This window comes from Chiroxiphia lanceolata, chromosome 1 (assembly GCF_009829145.1).
Source record: "Chiroxiphia lanceolata isolate bChiLan1 chromosome 1, bChiLan1.pri, whole genome shotgun sequence".
Taxonomy (NCBI): domain Eukaryota; kingdom Metazoa; phylum Chordata; class Aves; order Passeriformes; family Pipridae; genus Chiroxiphia; species Chiroxiphia lanceolata.
Genome location: NC_045637.1, coordinates 121,239,720 through 121,260,832, shown reverse-complemented (window position 1 = coordinate 121,260,832; position 21,113 = coordinate 121,239,720). Strand labels below are relative to the sequence as shown.

The following is a 21,113-nucleotide window of genomic DNA, read 5'->3' as shown; positions in this document are numbered from 1 at the left end:
ATACAGCTTGCAGTCATCATCACGGCTGGGCTTCGCGAACGAAGATTTAGGGAGGGCTCTACCCACGTTTGTTACAAGCACACTGGTGGCTAAAAAGGCCAATACAAGATAGACACGTCCAGTTGCAAAAGGCACAGCAGAAAGACTCCTTAGGTGGGATAGTCTGCAAGACACGATTCTTTCTGTGTTGTCTTTTCTCCTCTAGAGTGATCCTGCGTGCGTTCTCAAAAGCATCCGCAGCGTTGAAGATAGTGTGTCTCCAGGCCTCCTGATTGGAGGCCAGAGTAGACCAGTTATGTTGATCTATAACACTGTTAAAATAATTAGGTAACTACTCCCTAGGATCATTTTGCTTAAGAAGATGACATGTGGTTACCAGAACTGTTTCAGGTTACTTACAGTATTTCAACTTTTCCTTTGGTTTTCTTTTGTAAACTGGTACATATTCTATGTGTTAAATCATATTCGTATGCTGCTTTCATCTGTCTATATTTTACTTTTTCAAAAATATAAGAAAATGAACTTAAAAATTTGAACAGAAAGTTAGTGTGTTTTTATTTAGAAAACAATAACACAAATATTTCTAATCTGCATCTTAGACATTATAAATATAAAATATACATACCTTTGTAAATAATCAGAATGTATGTGTTTTTGGTCTTTGTGTTCCCATTCTTGTGTATCATTAAACTATGCGTAAGCTCTCCAGCAGCACTGCACTTGCCTACTGTCTTAAGATTTAATATTACTGTGCTGAATGCGAGAAACGTGCAGTGGTCATTGTGTTGGTCTTTCGCTGGTCACTCCTCTGATACTCTGCAACCCTTCAATTTTGTGGACACAGGTTTTGTGCTTTTGTAGAGAGCAGAGCTTGCAAATGAGGCTTTTAAAGTCATTGGTCTCCCTCTAGTGGGAAGAGAGCGCGTCTGAACGAATTTCGTTAATGTGACAGTGGCGACAGTGCGTGTTCCTGTGGCAGTAGTTTGCATGTATGTTTAGCTTGAGTCAGAAGGAACAGATTTGCAGATTGCTTGCTCATTCTTTGGTCTTGAGAACATTTGAACAGAGTTTCTGTTATGACATTGGCATAAATTGAGGTAGAAGTGAATTTACTGACTTGATAAACTTGTTCTTTCATGCTCTTTGTAGGTTTAGTTTACCATTTAACTTTTTAAATGTGAGCTTATTCATCTGTCTGATGGAGAGTTTTAATAGGACATGTGTCTAAATTCACATTCTGCTGGCAGGTTCTACCTGCACAGTAGCTTTATTCTTTCAAGAATTTTATTCAAGTATCAGGGATTCATTTAAATTGGCATATGATGCCATTTTATAAGGAGAGTTTCTCTGTTTAGACAGTGAAAAAATGCTGCTGTGCAGTGTGATATGTCAGCAGTACAAGTGCCCAGTTCAACCTGTGTGCATACAAGTAAGTGAATTAAGGGTCTTTTTTTGTGTCTCTTTAAATCAGGCTCTGTTCATACTGTTCGTGTTTGCTGCATGTGAGAAAATGTGATGGTCAGGAAGATGTATTGTTTTAGCAAAAAACAAAAAAATCAACAAAAATCAAATAACAACAAACCACCCAAAAAGCAAGACCCCAAATAACAACCAAGAAACTGCCCCCCCTGCCCCCCAAAACCAAACCTCCCCCCAATTTCATGTAAATTAAGACACAAATTAAACACTCAGAATTGCTCAGGTTGGCACAGCAATTATAGCACCCCGGGGTACTATAAACATCATATGAAAAGAAAACCCTGTTTTATGGTTGTAGTGGCTGTTCTGTGTATGAAAATTTCTTAAACTGGGCAATTAAAAATTATTTCACTGGATAATTAAGCAGATTCATTTGAGATATTCTACACTTCAGATTATATATTCATGAAAATGACTTTGCAAAATCAATAGCTTATAGTGAAATTATAACGTTTTTAGAAATCAACATTCTGACATGTAAGTACATGCTGCAAAATCATAGTGTGTGTAAATGCTTCAGCTGTTTGTACATTTTCATGACAGTAATTGAATGACTGATGTGACTTAGATGAACTTTTACGGAGTTAGGCCTTTTGTAGTTTTGATCTGTTTAACAATGTTAGTTGAAGAGTTAATGCAGTTAAAGTACTACCACTATGATATCTTAGGTTTTCAGAACAGAGTGACTTCAGTGCTTTTTAGAGCACTATTTCTATTGCAAATCATAGTCACATGGATAAAAACTTAGTGTAATTGAGTTTGTTTGGAATTGGTTTGCTGTTTTACTTTACTGAAGGCTTAAATTTTGTTTTAGAAAGAAAAATTACAACTTGAGGTTTCCTTTCAGAACTTTGAGGCCCTGTGTTAAGAGCACACTTGGATTTTGCAGTAGCTCCTTGCAGATGATTCATCCTGCCTAAATTGCCTGTAGAATATGAAGTATAATGATTCCTCTGACATTAAATTATATCCAGATAAATCAATCTAGCTGAAAGGTGCCGGTTTGTTGTTGTTGTTGTTTGTTTGTTTGTTTTGTTAGTTTTGTTTCTAAATAGATTGTCTTGTATTAGTGATTTGACCTCTTGAGTTTCAGAGCTGCATAGCTCATTTTTAACCTTTCATTCTTCATTATGATGTATGCATTCTCTAAAAAGTAAAACAAGATGGCAGATACTAGCCAATAATCCAAGGGGAATGCTTTAGGTTTGGAATGACTTTGAAAAGGTGGGAAGGTGAGTAAGGAATTTCACATGTTATGAAAAGGGAAGATGAAGCATAAAACCCCATGCTGCCTATTGCCATACTGCAAGATATCATATCTGGAAATAGTCTTGGGTTGTATTTTTCAAGTATTTTATTCTGTTTGTTGGATCTCTCTCTGCCTTAAGTATGTTTGAAAAGTGCACTGTGTGTGCTGATTTACAGGAAGGGATCTCTGTACCATTTTGCTTCCACTAATCAGACTGTACTCTGAAATGCTTTACTGGTGTTGCAAAAATCCATTAGAAGTAAGAAATAAGTAAGGAAAGCGTGTTGTTCTTCATTGTTGAACATACGGATTTTTACTGTGCTTTTCTCTTGTAAAAATGAGAATCTAAAACTTCATGGCTATTCCATCTCAAATAGAAGATTATTAGTCCTTTTGCAGGAGGAGTGTATTTATTAAATGGATTTTAAACATGTTTCAGGGAAAAGCCCAGGCATGATATTTGCCTATCCTTTAGATAGAGCTTATAATAGCTTTATGAGGTTTTTTCTCAGTGTATTTATGATTAGGTAAGACAAAACTAAAGCAACTGATCTGTAATTTAGAGCTTTTTGATGTAAAAACTCTGTTCTTTCAGCAGCTGTTTGCAGTGCACTGTAAACAAATCAAGTAATTTATAATGGCAACTCTTCCAGGGGAGGACAGTGTTTCATGGAATGATAATAAAATTATTTTTTAAAATAATCAGTCTTAAATCTTTTGCAGTTTTAGAATAGCAGTAAAGATTTTGGAGGCCACATATTTCTTCTTGTTCCATATCTGAAGGTACATCAAGATTTTCAAAGTGGGATTTTGAGTCTGGGGAAATTCACTTGAAAGCTAAATTGAATTTTCTTTGTCTCGTTTTACTAGTGAGACTCCTGGTAGTTACAGGAATTTTTGTTTTGGTAGCTTTTTGTTTGGCAGCTGTAAAGCTGTCTTAAGTAATTTCTGGCTGCTTACTCTGACCTTTGTGGTGCAGTTTGCTTCTCCCCTCCACCCTTCTGACTGTTGCAACTCTAGGGAGAGGGCATGGGGAAGCTGCATTTGTAACTGAATTAAAAATAATTCAGAATAAAAATAAGTGTTTTTAAACCACTTCAGTAAAATGCTTCGTGCTCTTGCTGTGCTTTTTTTCTTTTTTCCTTCTGTTAAGAATGTGGAAGAAAATTTATAGTATTTGTATATGTACCAGATAAATTGAGATAAATGAATTAAAACAATGATTACAGAAAGTAATTATATTTTTTGTAATAGAGAGTGCATGTTTAGTTGATCTGTTTATTCTATTCTTTCCCTTTAGACAACTTCTAAACCCAGTTGGCTTTTACCTGTAAAATAGTCTAAGAGCACTCATTTTAAATTTTACAGGCTCTGAAACTGCTGTAACCATGTATGGGACTAGGATCGCTGCATCTAAATTGAATTGCTAAGAATTCTGTAAAATAACAAGTCGTCTCTAAAAATTAATCCTTTTTTTTTCTTTCAAAACTGTAGGCTTTACTTGTATCTAAACAAGTTTATTAGGTGAGAATCTGTTAAGTATGGAACTTTTACATTTTAGTACCATGTCCCTTTAGAATAACTAGCAAAGCAGCATCAATTGTAATGTTGTTTGTGGAGTGAATTTTTTTCAGGCTATTAATTCCTTTTACTATATGTTACCTTTGGCAGCCTGTTTGAACTGTTTGTACAGTTTGTATATATAATGTATCAGATTAAATTCTTTTGAAGGCACTTGGGTTACAACAGTTACAGTTATACCAAAGTGGTGTTTAGAGAAAACACAGATATGCATTGAAATAGACTTTTTACTATACTAGGCTTTCAAAACAGGGGCAAGTAATTAGTCTCCACTGCACTAGGGGAGGACAAGCAGTTATAAAATGTGTTGTTGCTGCTGGTTATATAGCAAGTTTCACTTGGAATACTGACTTTAATTAAAATATCCTGCCCTCGTTACACCAAGTATGTATATTTTTGGTTGCAGGAAACTGATAGCTCTTCAAAAATAAAGACCTTATGAAAATTGTGGGTCATCTTCTCTAATGCCGTTTCTTAAAAAAAAGAGGGTAAAACATGATCTCTTGAAATTCTTTATTATATTAAGGCCTAATAAAACCATTTAGAATTTAAATAGTTGTAATATATTAATCCTTTTATGTAACATATGTAACAAAAATAAAAGTCTACTTTACGTACTGGTTTAGTGTATAGGAAGTGATTGAGTCATCAGTTAAATTTTCCATTCCTCTCAATTCAACACTGCCTACCCCCCAAAAAATATCATAATGCCCAAACTTCTGTTTGGTTCCTTGTAAAAGTGGGGCTTAATTGTACTTGTGAACAGTGTATTTTGACAATTAATGAGTAAAACCAGTCCTCATTATATTTTATTGTACTTAAAACATTGTTAGTTAGCTTGGAATTTGGCCAGTAGGGGTTCTTTGTAAACTCTGGCTGATGTGTTTCTCTTGATTTAACAGTATGGTCTTGTTGTTTCATGGCATTGAGCTTTGTTTAAAAATGAATAGATGAAGTAGTGCTTTAATCTTACAAATGTACAGCAGAAAGGCAACTTGTACCTTAGTATCTGTACAAACACTTTAAGTCATACTGTAGTCAGATATGTTGGTCAGTCTGTCTTGAACTCACAGTTTAATTTGTATCACTGTCATGGTTGATACTAAGCTGAGCTTTACTGAACTTTGGTAGCGGGAATAGTGGCATATTATCTCAGTATGTGTGTTATGCTTTAGTGTTATTAATTTATTTTCTCAAGAAAATAGTATTATTTTGAAAATAACTATTTTCTGGGTTATTTAAGATGGTCTGGCTTTAAATGGCCATTTTGTTGTGGCGGAGATGACAATTTAGCTGCCACTGCCGTTAGAACAGTATGGACATGACCGTAATTAGATAATGAATGTGATACTAGAAGCAGCTTCCCATCTTGTATTTGTCAGTTTTCTGACAAAGGAATCTGTTTTGGGTGTTGTCATCATCCTCTGTCTCAGCTTCCAATATCCAAGGCATAAATCCCACGATGGTTGCATGAGGTTCCATGAACTTTGTGAGACCTTCCACATGTTCCAGCTAGGAGAATGTAGTGTAGTAACCAGCTCTAAATCATTCTTTCCTCCCCCCCCCCCTTTTTATATCTCCTTTTGCCTGCAATTGTCTTTACTGTGGCTTGCTTGAGTGGTGTAATTAGACAAATGCAAGCTCTCCTTCTTTTCAAGTAAAAGTGAGTACAAAGAGAAATAGAAGTTCTTTATATTTTCTGAGCTAGACAGTTTGTTTGTTTGCCAAAAGGAAAGAGGCAGAAGATATGAAACGATTTTCTTTGTCCTGTACTCAGAAGTCTTTGGTAGTTTCTGTGTAACCAAATGTACCAAAACAAACTCCTTATTGACCCCTTATTAATATATATGAATTGTGCATAGCAATATTCAATATATATATTTATGTATACTTGAAATGGGCTTATCATACATTTTAAGGAAGAGAAGAAATTTAATGACCATATTTTGGCATTAATTCAAATAGCATGTTGTACTTCTGAAGAATCACATTCTCAAATGACATCTATTTGCAATTTTCTTAAAAGAGTAATATTCAAGCATCAGAAGCTCTTAAAAGGGAAAATGATGATTTGAAGAAGAAGCATGATGAAGCTGCTTCAAAAGTTCTCCAACTTGAAGAAGATATCATGACTGTTACTCAAAAAGCCATTGCAAAAGAAACTGAGTTAGACAGGTACTTAGTCTTTTTGTTCCTTATCTTCTTATTTTACTTTTTTTTTCAAAGGTGAACTAACAGTTTTTAATACATGCATATATTTTCTGTATTAATAGTTCTGTACTATTAATTTGTCAATGTTTTAGTCTGAAGGATAAACTGAAGAAAGTGATGCTTGAGAAGGAGCAACTTGAATGTGTGTTAAAGACAGAAAAGGATGAAAAAGAACTTTATAAGGTAACTTTATTGCTTGTACCTGTATACATTGTAATGAAGTGGTTTGAAATAAAGGAAGTAATGTTTTATGGAGAAAAAAACCCTGAATTTGTTAAGGAAAAAAGGAAATGGGTAACTTCTGTGAACAGATCTTTTGATAGTTATAGATGTTCTCATATAAAAATGAATGAGGAAACAGCATTTAAATTCATCCCATGACATAAAAGGTCCATTAAGAAGGAGAATGGATCAGCAATTTGTTAAAGCACAGATATAGTGAAAAAAAAAATAGATATTAGTGAGAAAATTCTTTAGTTATACTGTGCATCAGCCAGTAACCGGTCATCTTAACGCACTTTTTTGTAAGTAAAATACTTCTTACTCATTTAAATTCTCTCTTTAGACTTTGTTTTCTAGACCCCTATTCTTGAATCTTATGCATAATGCTGAGAAGCTTTAGTAGGTTCTATATTGCATTGACTTTTTTACTAGCATAGCTGATTTCTTTTGCTGGTTCTGAGAGAAACCCATATATAAAATACAGTTTCTCCCTCCTCCCCCCACCCAATAATTGTATGCTCAAATAATGAAATCTTTAGGTTTTATGAAACAAATCAAGTGTATTTAGAAGGTTATTTCTGTTCATAGGAAAATGTCATTATGTGACAGGCAGTATTAGATATACAACAGAAGTCATAAAATCTCAAAACATCTTTTACAAGCTTGAAATCCCTTGGTAAATAAGCAACACAAATCTTCTAGTCTGAGTGGAAAACACTTGAGTGCAGCAGCTATCCATCTATCCTTTATTAGGCATAATAGGATATATTTGATGACATTTTTAAAACAGCTCTAGAGTTGCTGAAAGTAGTTTGCTGTTTTTGGAAATAAATACTGCTGATGTAGTCCTGTTTGCTTAGATAATTGTGGGCAGATACTACTAGAAGTTTAATTTCTCTTTAGTTTTCTTCAAGTCATTTCTCTTTTGCTTATCCGTAGTCGTTCAGCGTTTGTGAAGAGAGGAGTGAATTTTGAATGGCTTAATTTGATGTGGAGAGAAATTAGGGCTTTAACTTCTAGCTGTGGATTGGGGCTGTTGTTAGATGATCATGCTGCAAGAATTCCCACCAGAAAGTTTGGGCTCGAGGGCGGTGATATTACCAGATTTTTCTCTCTACCTGTTCTAATCCGCCTCAGAGATAAATTAGAATTTAGTGAGCACTTAAATGGACAGGTGAACAGTAGTTCGCTTAACGTGGAAGAAGTTTGACATGTTTTAGCATCATTACAGATACACTTGAAGAATACAGAAATAGAAAACACCAAACTAGTAAAAGAAATCCAGACGTTTAAGAATTTGGATGCAAACAAAGAAAACATGATATCCTATTATAAAGAGGAGGTTGGCAGATTACAGCTATTGATAGCTGAAAAAGAAAATATGAAGAAAGCTTTTTTGCTCTCCTCATCAAACAAGGTAAGCATTACTGATATAATTGGCCTGATTTAAATAAACATATCTAAGGTTATATGTGCTTAGCAAGAGAAAGGAAGAAGTTGAAGATATCACCAAGGTTTAGGCTAAAAGGCAGGAGGATTATGGTGTTCTCAGTAGATGCAAAAAATGAGCAAAAGACTGAATTCTCTTTCAGTTTTGCACCTTCTGAGCTTGTTGAGGTCTCTTACATGATGAACTTTGAGTTTAACTATGTGTGAAAAAATAATTTGTGAGCTCAGTAAAAGTGCATCAGTAAAAGTGGTGTGCTCCTGAGTTGCTTTTAGCTTCATGAAAAAGGAAAGATTGAGGAAAAAAGTTCACAATGTAGCTGTCTCATAACTGCAGAGGGCGATGGAGAAGAAAAGAGGAGACGTGGAAAGATGTGCTGAAGGACTTGTTAAGTGACTGTACTGTCAAGCTACAGTGATGTAAAGCCTAGAAGGATAGGATACCATATGAACAGACTAAATTGACTGAAAACTCAGCAGTAAGAGTGACAGTAGGATTTTGAAGGAAGGGGTTACCTACTACACTATGTGGTAGCATTGTGGTTAGCAAGCAGTGTGGTGTAATAGGAGTGAAATTCCTGTAGAACTGGTATCTATGCTGTCCATGGTCCAGGTGGCTTTACTTCAGACTAGTTGTAGTCTGTTGTTATGGATAGATATATTGGGTTTGTGTAGATTTTTGGTAGTGGGGTGGCTGTAGGGGTGGCTTTTGTGAGAAGCTGCTAAAAGCTTCCTGTGAGAGAACCAATACCAGCCAATGCCTGACAGAGCCAATGCCAGCAGGCTCCAAGATGGATCCACTGCCAAGGCTGAGCCTGTCTGTGATGGTGGTAGCGCCTCTGGGATAACAGGTTTAAGAAGGATGGGTGGTGGGCGGGGAAACTGTTTGAGAGCAATTGCAGCTGAAGAGAGGAGTGCGAAAATGTGAGAGAAAACTCTGCAGATATCAGGCTTAGTGAAGGAAGGGAAAAGGTTGTTCCAGATGTTGGAGCAAAGGTTCCCCTGCAGGCCATGGTGAAGACCCTGGTGAGTCAGGCTGTTCCCCTGAAGCCCAGGGAGGTTAATGGTGCAGCAGAGATCCACCTGCAGCCTATAGAGCACCCCATGCCAGAGAAGGTGGATGTGCCTGAAGGGCACTGTGACCCTGTGGGAAGCCCACAATGGAGGAGGTTTGCTGTTGGGACCTATGACCCCACAGGGGACCCATACTGGAGCAGTCTGTTCCTGAAGGACTTCGCCCCGTGCATGGAACCCCACACTGGAATAGTTCATGAAGAACTGCAGCCTGTGGGAAGGACTAGCACTGAAGAAGTTTTAAAGGAGTGTCGGGACCCTACACTGGAGCAAAGGAAGAGTGTGAGGAGTACCCTCCTGATGAGAAAGGAGCAGCAGAAGCAGTGTGGGATGAACTGACTGCTGCCTCCATCCTTCCTGTGATGCTGAGGAGGGAGATAGAGAATTCAGAAGTGAAGTTGAGCCTGGGAAGAAGGAAGGGGTTGGGGGGAAGATGAGTTAAAATTTGTTTTCATTTCTCATTATTCTACTCTGATTTGCTTGGTAATACATTAAATTAATTTTTCCCCCAAGTTGAGTCTGTATTGTCCACGACAGTAATTGCTTAGTGATCTTTCCTTGTCCTTGACCCCCAAGCCTTTTATTATATTCTCCCTGAGTCCAGCCGAGGAGGGGAAGGATATAGCATCTTTGGTGTCATCCACCTGGGGTAAACCCACAATAGAATAACCATTAGGTATTTGTTCCTGATGTACATCATCCTTTTCCATTTCATCCAGAAGGAGTGCAGTTTCTGTGCACTGAGATTGTTCTGTCCTCTGATCTACAGTGTGATAGGCAATAATGGAATTGACTGGGAGTTTTGCTTCACAAATGTGCTCTGATGATCCAAACTAGAAAGAAAATTTAGACACAGCCTTCAAGGCCAGCGTGGGAATATCAGATTATGCAAGCAACTTTATCTTGTGTATCGTGCCAATCAGTCTTCTTATAGAAAAGCAATTTGGATCTCAAAAGAATACAAATTGTGTTAAAATAATATGAGTTAATGAATGTAAAATTTAAGTGGGAAAGTAGTGCTTTTGAGAATGGAAATAGCAAGATGATAAAAAGGACATGCTATCTTAAAAAATTAACAAATAGTGGACTAGAGATACCTGGATTTATGTCTAGACTCAAGAATGAGATGATTATGGCATCAGGAAGCCCAGAGGCTGAGAGTACCTTATATAGTAGCTTTTTTTTAATTAATTTTTTTGTAGTCCTGACCTTCTCTGAGCAATGAGAGGCTGGTAGTTCAGCTTGGTCACATGGCTCTTGGCCTGCCTACGGAGCTTCAGCAGTGCCTAGTGCTGCATGCTGCAGCTTACTCTTCATTACTTTTTGTTCTCTGTTCCTTCTGATAAGCTTGTTGTGCAAGATCTTGGGAAATGGAGTGGTGAGAAGAACATCCCAAAGCTGCTTGACAATGTTGTGTGTCTACCAGTTGTAGGCATTTTAAAATCTCTTACTCTGTTGTTACTTGCTGTGTGTTACTGTGGGATGAACTTTGGTTTTGAACTGTAGTTCTACGGGGATAAGAAAAGATGTTCTGGAAAACAGAAAGACTACTTTTGGCATATATTTAAAGCTGAAAATCCAACAAAATTCCAGTATAGAGAAAATAACCACATTTAAATTTGCCTTTATCTCGTAGTAAAATATGTTTGCACATCATTGTTGACAAAGAAGGCAAATGGGGAAAATGGTGCTTGTGTGCTGACTTCTTGATTTAGTGGTTTGACTAAAGCCACCAGGAAAACTTGGTTTTTCTTTCAAATGTTTCTAATCCCTACACCAACCTCTATTTAAGCTTTGAATTAAAAGACGATGAGTTCTCTTCCATCTCTTCTCTTTCCTAGGAGGATGCAAGTATTTTAAAAGAGCAGCTTCGGAAAGCTGAAGATCAGATTCAGGCTAGCAAACAAGAAGCTGTTCTACTGTCAAAAGAACTGAGTGACGCAGTAAATGTGCGAGATAAGACGATGGCAGATCTTCACAGTGCACGTCTGGAAAATGAAAAATTTAAAAAGCAACTTGCTGAAGCTTTAGCTGAACTTAAAAAAATCACAGCTTTGAAAAATGAACAGGTAAATTGTCGATATTTAGTAGTGAAGTTTATTTGTATTTATAAAACCTGTCAGATGTTTACTGATGTTGGGGAATAAAATGGGTTTCTGGGTGAAACCCAGAAAGTGCAAATAATATATATATATATTATAAGTGCAAATAATCATCAAATTCTCTTTTGACATTCAAGATACTACCTTAAATCAAGTGCATGTTAGCTGATGTGGAATGTTGGTAAGAAAGGAGGTTTCTGATACTACTCACATTGACTTCTCCCTGCATTGTTTTCACAGAATAATGCAGTATTTATCTGTGTTATTTTGAGTCTTCTCTCTTTTTTAATTCTGTCATGTGAGCTACAGTCCCATTAAAATTATTTCAAATAGAAGAATGGATTGGTAGAGGTTTGGATTGTTTCATAATGTTCTTTCCTCATTGATGGATTCTCTTTAATTCTTATGAGTCGTTTCGATATTTGCGGTCAAAGTTAATTTGCTTTAGTATTTGTAAGTATAAAAATATTAATGTAATGGAAACCACCTTGACTTTCTTAGTCTTGGATAAAAACCTAGTGAGCTAATGTAAGTTTCATCATTTTGACCTAAGTGAGCTTTCATTCTGGATCTTCCATGACTGCAACTGTATTGGATTAATTTGCTACTAGGATTACTGTAATGATGTAACTGTTTGAAAAAATATATTGAGCTGAACAGTAATTAAAACAGTGCTGTAAGTATGAATTGAATAGTACAACTGTCAGAAGAACTGTTACATTTGAAATATCAAAGAATTACATGGGTGTTTTTCCTAAGAATTTCAGATGTGTGCAACGTCTTTGAAATGCATCCTGAAGGGAGTAGCAGATCATCTGCTATGACTCAAGTTAACAGAAAGTGTCTGAATATGGCATGTATCTAGTTGGCAAATGTGGTTTGATTAGCTTGTCTTATCAGTGTTGCAGCTGAATGGAACCACTTCCAGTAGAAGTGTAGTGAGTGTGAGGGAATACAGTTGTGGTCTGTCCATTTTTGCCATGTGGCTGTACTTGTCTATAAGATAGCTCGAACACTTTCTGGAAGATATCCAGACTTTTCCTATGCATTCAGATTTTTCACACACATTAATCAGCCCATAGAATAAGAATCTTCTTTACCTGCCTCTGGTATTATACCAGTGCCTGTTTACTCCCTCAGTGTGTCCTGGTTGGAATGAAATTCAGCACAGATGCTGCCTCTCTGTGCTCTACTACTCTATTCCACTCCTCCTCACAAGAAAGGAGGTATTTCTTCAGAACTTACATGGAGCAATATGCTTTCTTTAATTGAGAAAAGGCTTTTTGGGAAATAGTGGTATTTGAACAAAAGGGAGAACAGTTTCTGATTTTTTTTTTTTTTTTAAGGAAACTTCAAATGCAGTGGAGCAGGAACTGCGCAGAGAAGTTGAAGACCTGAAGCTTCGTCTGCAAATGGCTGCTGACCATTACAAGGAAAAATTCAAAGAATGTCAAAAACTTCAAAAACAAGTAAACAAGTTTACAGAACAGGCAGTAAGTAGAACAAGAGAAATTGCACTTGCTTTTTTGGTAACATTTGAGCAACAATTTCCTTCTGAAAAAACTAATCCTTTTAAAAGGGGTTTAAATATGTGGTAAGCAATGGCTCTTTAATTTAGCATATTCTTCCATAAACCTAAATTACTTTTATGATTCTTTTTAGATAGTTGTCAAAACCAAGCATAGAATTTATAGTAGCTGGTGTGTGAAGAAACCTAATAAGAGTTTGAATGAACCTATAAGCAGTACATTGTTCAGGGAAGAATTTTGAAATTGAAGCATAATTACTATCTCTCTCCAGTACCACCACAAAAAAACCAACAAAAACCCCCAAACCCAAAAGTGAGGGAAACAGAGAACTTGAGGGAGGATTTAAAAGTGAAGCGGGATGAGAGTTTCCACAACACTGTTGTATTCTATATGTATTTTGTATTCTTATAATTCTTCTAAGATTTGTTTCATAAATAAATGAGCCTTTTGCAATGACGATGTGAGTCTTAGGCCACCTTAGTAACTGAATTTGTCAGCCAATTTCAGACTGATATGAGAGCACATATCTTCAGTTGGAGAGGAGCTCAAGGGAAAAGACCTGTGAGCAATGGCAAGATGTACAAATGTGAATTCTTAAGAATACCACAGGAAAAATGGCTAAGTTTTGATCCACAGATTGTTTAAAAAAATCATCTTCTCATCCAGAAGGTCAATGGTGAATGAGAACATCTGTGGCTTTACCTTAAAAATTTTCCACATCTTTGGCAATGTTGTACTTCTTGTAGCAAACACCAGATTTCACTACTTTCACACCTGAAGTCCAGCACTCGCTCCTAATACAGACTCCATTTTTCTAATGGAATATTAGATATAAGTCGATGGATTTAAGTGTAACTGATTCTCTAGAAAATGAGATTTTTATGGTAATTTGCTTAGAAATTACTGTTTCTAGGGAAAGAGAACTTTATCAAGTAAGATGATAAAAACCGTAGTCTGAGGCAATTTCAGTGTTAGAATTAAACATTTTTGCATTTTTATTATTACCTCTTGTTTTAATGAGCAGTTCCATTTAGTCCAATTTTGGAGCAAATAGTACTGCAGGATATAACATTACTTTATGCATGGGCTTTCATTTAATTAAATACCAAACCAAAATTTCTTTTCACAAAGAAAATTGCAGGGCATCAACAGAAATCGACAGATGCATCTAACATTGAGACAGTGACTGCCGTCGTTACAAACAAAAAATTGTCTGCATCTCCAGGTATCAACAGCTTAAATTTTGTCTGTTTTTATCAGCCTGAAAGTGTTGTCTATGTGAAGTAGTCCCTGATAGTATTTATAGTATAAAGTGGATGTACTTTTTCTGTTTTAGTTAAAACGATAATTAGAAGTGTGAAGATTGATATAAAAATCTTGTCTTTTATCAACTGGTAATGTTCATAAATAAGCTCATGTATCTTTTAAAAACAGGTCAGTTTTCTTTATTAATCTCAGTAGCACTGAACTATTGCATTTCTGCTCAATAGTTAACACAGATGGTTTTACCAAGGTAATAATTAATTAAAAAAAAATCCAAGGTTTCAGTTTGTGTACAATAGCACAGTAATCTTGCAGTCATGTTACCATGACTATCCAATGTAGCATTCTACTGTAAAATCTAAGCCACTTGAAAGTTCTGATTATGTGATGGCAAGATCAAGTCTACCACCTGTTTTCATGTTTTATAGGCAGTAATGGTTTATTAGGAAATGTTTAAGTTTATAATTTTTATGAACTATTAAGTTATTACAAAAATAATCTTCTAAAACTTAGACATGTAATAGGTTAGAACTAAAGAAGAAATCCTTCACTATGAGGGTGGTGAGGCACTGGAACAGGCTTCCCAGTGGAATTGTGGATGCCCCATCTCTGGGGTGTTAAAGGCCAGGTTGGATGGGGTTCTGGGCAACCTGGTCTAGTGGAAGATGTTCCTGCCCACAACGGGGGGTGGTTGGAACTAGATGATCTTTAAGGTCCTTTCCAACCAAAACCGTTCAATGTTTTTATTATTCAGTTTGAATTGATAAATGCTAGTAAATGCTGAATATTTTTTTTCGTTACTTTATAATTCATAGATTCTTGCTGTTTGTAGAGGCTATAGGTTGTAATTTCTGTAATTTCCTGCTGTCTAAAGTAAATACAGTAAAAGTGTTTCTTTAAACATACAATCCCAGCAAGCTCAGTTATAATATGGGATGAAGTGGTTTGCTGAGGCAGTTCATATTTTTATATAAGAATAAAATATTAAGAATGGTATCATAACATATTCTGCTGTTTATTATCTTTTTTTTGAAAGTAGGTGTACGTGTGTATTTATGTTCATCTCCAGTGTGTAGAACTGAACACAGACGTGCCAGTAGGATTGCTGATCTTGTGTAGCACTGGCCACGTTATGCGGATTGTCTCTGGTTAACCATTTGCTTGGATAACATGGGGCACTGTCAGATTTGGTCTGTCATCTCTCTTATACAGACTTTATTTATGGAACAAAAAAAGTCAGTATTCTTGTTTTTTCTTCAATGTTCACAGTTAGCCCCATTTCATCCGACATAGTTTCGGAATTCGCGGTAAAGGAACAAGTACGTGAAATGAATAAAGAAATTGCTGAGAGAGCAGAGAAGTATAAGAAATGCAAGCAAATGTTGGCAGTAAGTAAACGGCTTCTTCAGAAAGCTGAACAAAATGTAGCTATAGGTGCTAAGCCTTAAAATCACAAAGCCTACCCAGCTGAGCTGCCTTCCTTGTTTGTGTGATACACTGTGATTATGGTAAAAATCTTAACATTAGAAAACACATTTTTATTAAGTCAGCTCTTGACTACCTGTGGTGTTAGAGAGTCAAGGACCCCTCAGGAAAACCCAGGTGCAGTAAAACAAATGAGCAAAACAAGTATGCTTAAAGTTGTGAATGCTTTATCTTCTTACATAAAGTGTAATAAATAAACCAAATACAGCACGTTGTTGAAAGCCAGCTGATGTTCGGAATAAGTATAGCAGGGTCGATCTGATATGCTGTCCAAGAGTAGTAACTTCTCCATATCTGTCATGGCTTTTACAGTGATTTGACATCTGAGTGGGCTCAGTCATACATAAAGGAGTTTATGTACCAGACCAAAGTTGGCAACGGTAGTGCTCTAGCCACAATAGTAATACTCTTGAAAAGAATAATACTCTTCAAATATCAGTACCCGTCAGTCTTAACTTGATTTTCATTTAAGCAGTTTGAGTGTGTGTATGACAGAGTATTGCATCAGTGATGCTGGTGAAAAGTTGACAACAGTTTAAGAAATGCTTTCTGGGTGTTGTCTTGTCTCTTTTCATAGTTTCTTTTATTTATCACAATGATATGATTCTATTGTAATAAGTTCTCCAGGAGGTAATAACTGTCCTGTAATTCTGCTCATAACCCTGTCCATGGAGAGCCTGCATTGGCTTCTGCTGGCTATTTCTTCCATATTGATGTTTGAGGAAAGCTTTGCCTTTGACCTTCTGGATGAAAGATATTTAGGTTGTAAAAGTTGCATGGGGAAAGTTTTTGTATTGAAGTGAGATACTTGAAAGAGTAATCATGAGTAGTAATATTAGGGTTCAAAGAAACTTGAAACCATGAAGCTAAAGAGGAATATCAACTTGTTGAAAAGTCAAGAAGAAAAAAGCATATATACAATATTCACTGGTCTTGACCCCTTCAAAGTCTTGAGTCAGGCTTGATTTCTTGGAGAAGCCATTTTTAAATGGTCTCATTCTAAAAGCATAGTTAACATGGTGACCTTGTTGGGGGAGGGAGGGGAAATCTTTTAAAATTATAAATATTTAATGCCATGGTATAAACTACTTTAGGAAGAGAAGATGAAATGCAGTGTTTATGCTGATGAACTGGCTAAACTGGAGCTGAAGTGGAAAGAACAAGTGAAAATCAATGAGGGTATAAAATTGCAGCTAGCAGCAATGGAGGATCAGTATGAAGTAAGTTACATATTTTGTTTATGATAATGAATGGTTACCTATTCTTAACATGGTTGCTTATTTCTGATAGTTCAAGTAATGAAGAATTTTAATGGAGAAAGCACACTAATTATATTTTTGCTGTTAATGGAAACTCTGGTTTGCACTTATAGAAGCAACAGTCCTGTAATGGTTTTTTAAAAGTAAGAGAGATCTGCTAAGTATACACCCAGAGGGCTATCAGTCTTTTAATACTGTGGGTTTAGACAAACCTCTAAATGACTTTAATCTTGTATTAAGGGAAAAAAGGGCAAGAGAGTTCTATTTTCCTGCTGCTTACTGTAGTACTGACAAGAATATTGATTGGTGTGTTTGTCTGAAATCTTCATATTGCATGTAGCACTGCCAGGGTAATAATGTCTAATGCATTTTATATGAATTAACTAGAGAGACAGAAGATGAATGATACATTGTTTTTAAAATCATCGTGATTATTTAATTTGGAGGATCTCAGCTATAGTCTTGGTAGAGTGAGGTAACACATTCACCAGGAAGTCAAGCATAATGGGCAGCTTTAGCTTACAAGAGGCCTTAATCTTTGAGGTTACGTGATAGTAATGCTTATGTCGAATTAGCTTTTTGGTCAGTAGGGGCGAGATAAGAGCAACAAAATGTCTGTAAGACCAGCTTTTATGCTCGTTCTCATCATAACGGTGATAGTGCTGTTGACAGGATAGTTGCACATTTTGCCCATTGTGATGAGCAATGAACTGAACTGGGACTGCATTGGTTCTACTACGAACCCTTTTTCATTAGAAATTACAGCACCTTTTGTTTATAAAATGCTGAATTACTCTACAGTTTGTTTAAGCACTTTGTAGGCCATCTTTTTCTGACACTGAAGCTCTGATTTCAATTTTATAAAATGCACAACTCTTTCCAACTTATTTTCTTTTTACTAATTAGCAATGATCAGTTGTAATGCATAATTCAGTGTGAAATAAGTTTAACTTCTCAACAGCAGGCATAATAAATAATTAGTTCCAGAATTCAAAACGTTTTTGACTGCAATTAAAAACTTGTTATCATTCAGGGGAGTGCAGGTGGTGGAGTAAAAGTGAGTTTTTCTTCCCCAGTCAGAAGATTTTGCTCCCTTGACCTGAGCTAGGAGAGGGAATTTCAGAATTAAAAAAAAATTGATATGTAATTATGCCAAGCATTGTGCACAGATGTTAGAAAAATGAGGGAGAGGCAGTCTCCAAAGTAACTAGAATACAAATAAACCAGCCTTTTTTAGAGGAAGATTATTTAAATAATCATTTTGAAGCAAGGAAGAATTATGTAATGTGTCAGTTTTACCTCCTCCTAGAGCACCCAATAGAGACACAAGGTAGATGTTTGTCAAAGAAATTTCATTTCTTTGAGATAGGAGGTGGTTTTGGTTCTCTCAGTTCCGTGGTGAGACATAAGAGCTGGAGAGATGTGAATGAAATAAATCACTGAAATGCCAACAGATTTCTTCAGAAATAATGAGATGAGGCTTGCAAACCTTCAGCTGTTTCTGGGCAGTGATGTCCCTCCTGCCATTAGTGTCACTGATATTGATCCTCATTTTTAACATAGAATTTTATCATTCCACAACTGTTTTCTGAAATTGGCAGGAAAAGGCTGCTAATGTGCAGCTGTTATCCAGCAGATAAACTTTGTGAGAATTGTTGGGTTTGATTTGCAGTAATGCTGAATGTTGCATATAACTGTAGTAGACGAAACTATTTCCATCTAAAGATGAACTTAATCAGGGAACTTTGTTTTCACATTACAACATGGATTTACTAATAGTGAAAGAGTTTCTGTCCACTAATACAGGAATTTTAAACTTCTTTTCATGTAGATTCAGCTGGCAGAAAAAGAGAGACGAATAAAGGAACTGGCATCACAGTTGGAACTCTTTACCAGTGAGAAGGTATTGTCAGACATTCTGAAATATTAATGCTAATGTTGAAGTACCTCTAGGGTATTATGTGGCAATTAATGAAAGCTAGGTTTTACTGAAAGTGAATAATAAAATGTCTTTATTACATTCACATAGTATTGCGTGATACTGTGCAAAAATTAGGATTGTTCCTTAAAACTTTATTTTTATATGACTACTTTAAAATTCCAGTAGGAACAGGTACTTAGTAAAACCAGGGATTTTCATACCAATAAACTGAAATTAAACTAGTCTTTCAGATTAAGCTAGTTAAGTGTTTTGTAAAATTCTAGATTGTCAAGTAATTGGTATTTATTTTTTTTAACTAAGGATGTAATTTTTAATAGATCTCTCATATTTTTCTAGTTCAAAAGAAAGCAAATTAAAATTTGAGTTTTGATGAATCTAGTTTAGCTGGAGGGAGTGATTTTAAACACTGCACGTAAGAACAACAATGGTAATAATAATAATGTATGGAGCTTATAAAAGCTTGGAATTTTGTTTACCAAATTTATAGATATTTACATTACAAAGAAGAATCAAAGTGCCTTGCTAGGCTGGAACCACGATTTAAAAGGTTAAGCATGTGATAGTAAACAGCTTTTCAATTTATCCTACATTATCAGTGTTTGTTTATAAATGTCAGCAAACATAGCTTGATCAAAATGTTCATTTGCTGTCTCTTCAAACCTATAAAATTACTTTTTTTCTATTTTATTTACATACTTTGATAGATTTTGACTTTTTAATTTTTTTTTTTTTATCAGTCTCTACCCTAGCTATCCAACTTCTGACTAAGGCTATTTTGCAGCAGCTATTTACAGTCACTTTGATCTACATTCTGTTTTAATTTTAATCTTAAAGTATTAGTGCCACCGCCTCACATTTTAAACTGCTTCCATATTGCATAAGAAATTGGTTTTAAAAAGGAAAATATTAATTTCATTGATAATTAATTGTTTCTGCTTTGTATTAAGATGAATTATTTAGATTTTGCATACTCACTAAAACTTTAAGACACAATCCTCACTTTTCAACCCTCATGATTTTAATCATCTGCATTTCAGTTTATAAATCTAATGTTAGCATAACTTTATATAATATCTAAAGGAGGATGTTAGGCAGAAATTGCATTGTCCTGTATTAGAAGGTTTTTTTAGAAAGAAAACAAATTCTACTATGTTTATGGCAAGTGCTCCAAAAAGAGCACTTCCTGTAAGCTGGCTTATCATTTGTAGGTACCATTTTTTTTGCTGTTTGAAAATGAAGTTTTTTTATGTCTGTTGCTTTTGGAGTTGAAGTTTTTTATGTCCGAAACCTGATAGTACTTATATAACAATAGATGTATAGTTTCCATCTTCATAGAATCATAGAATGATTTGGGTTGGAAGGGTCCTTAAAGATAATTCAGTTCCAACCCCCTGCCATGGGCAGGGATGCCATCCACTGCATGAAGTCTTCTTGCATTTGAGTAATGTTTTGTTTTCAGAGTAGTTATTGCAGAGTTGTTACTGATTTTTGCATTTTTCTGTTCAAGAGGTTGGTCTGAAGTTTACCTGTTTGGAAGAAGAAAAATATTGAGTTGTTCCTTTTAGTAACAGACTTTCTAGTTTCTCGTGTAGTTGAATCAGTAATTGAAGCCTTGGTTTAAGTTTCAATTTAAAGTCTTTTGTGGAAAAGACACTCTTCAATCTGTGAGGGTTTTATTAACATTACATCAGTAAATATTAAAAATGAACCCAGAAGAAAATGCTAGCCAGAAAGAACAAAATTACTGGAAATCATATCTCCTTAACAGTCCCAATTTTTTAATTATTATTTCCATATTTAGATCTCAGAATTTTTTGCTTGTTCTGAATGTCAGTGGCATATTCCTTTTGATGTTCTTGGCATACTACTCTCTATCCCTTAACCCATTTTGATGAATGGGGAGGATGAGAAAGACTTTGGATAAATTACAGCTGATGCACTGACCACACTTAAATCACTTTAATTAGTGTCTTTTAACGTATATATTGGCTTGAGTTTTAATGGTTTATAAGTTATAAAATCCCTTTTATAGTTTGTAGTTATTATCATATTTATGGTTTATATGCAAGAGTCTAGAATTTTAAGTGTAGTAAGTTTTTGAAGAGTTCTGTTTGAGCATTTCTGAAAGAATATTGTCTTTCTGATACCACTGGTGTTGATATCAGAAGGATCCAGTGCAATGTACTTAGTAGTTCTGTAAATGTCTGTCACTCATGAATTCATATGGAATTATGTTAAGTATGTACATATATGTGCTCCACATAGTAAAAT

General features: G+C 35.5%; 1 protein-coding gene across 1 annotated transcript in view; it reads left to right on the top strand.

The window, feature by feature from the left end:
- The window catches only part of TAX1BP1 (Tax1 binding protein 1), a 52,645-nt gene that overhangs the window by 22,909 nt on the left and 8,623 nt on the right, over positions 1-21,113 (top strand). The window contains 9 exon segments of the mRNA XM_032688753.1: positions 6,336-6,484; positions 6,613-6,703; positions 7,974-8,159; positions 11,104-11,331; positions 12,711-12,857; positions 14,025-14,118; positions 15,426-15,544; positions 16,736-16,861; positions 18,732-18,803. Of these exon segments, the coding sequence (XP_032544644.1) occupies positions 6,336-6,484; positions 6,613-6,703; positions 7,974-8,159; positions 11,104-11,331; positions 12,711-12,857; positions 14,025-14,118; positions 15,426-15,544; positions 16,736-16,861; positions 18,732-18,803 (1,212 nt within the window).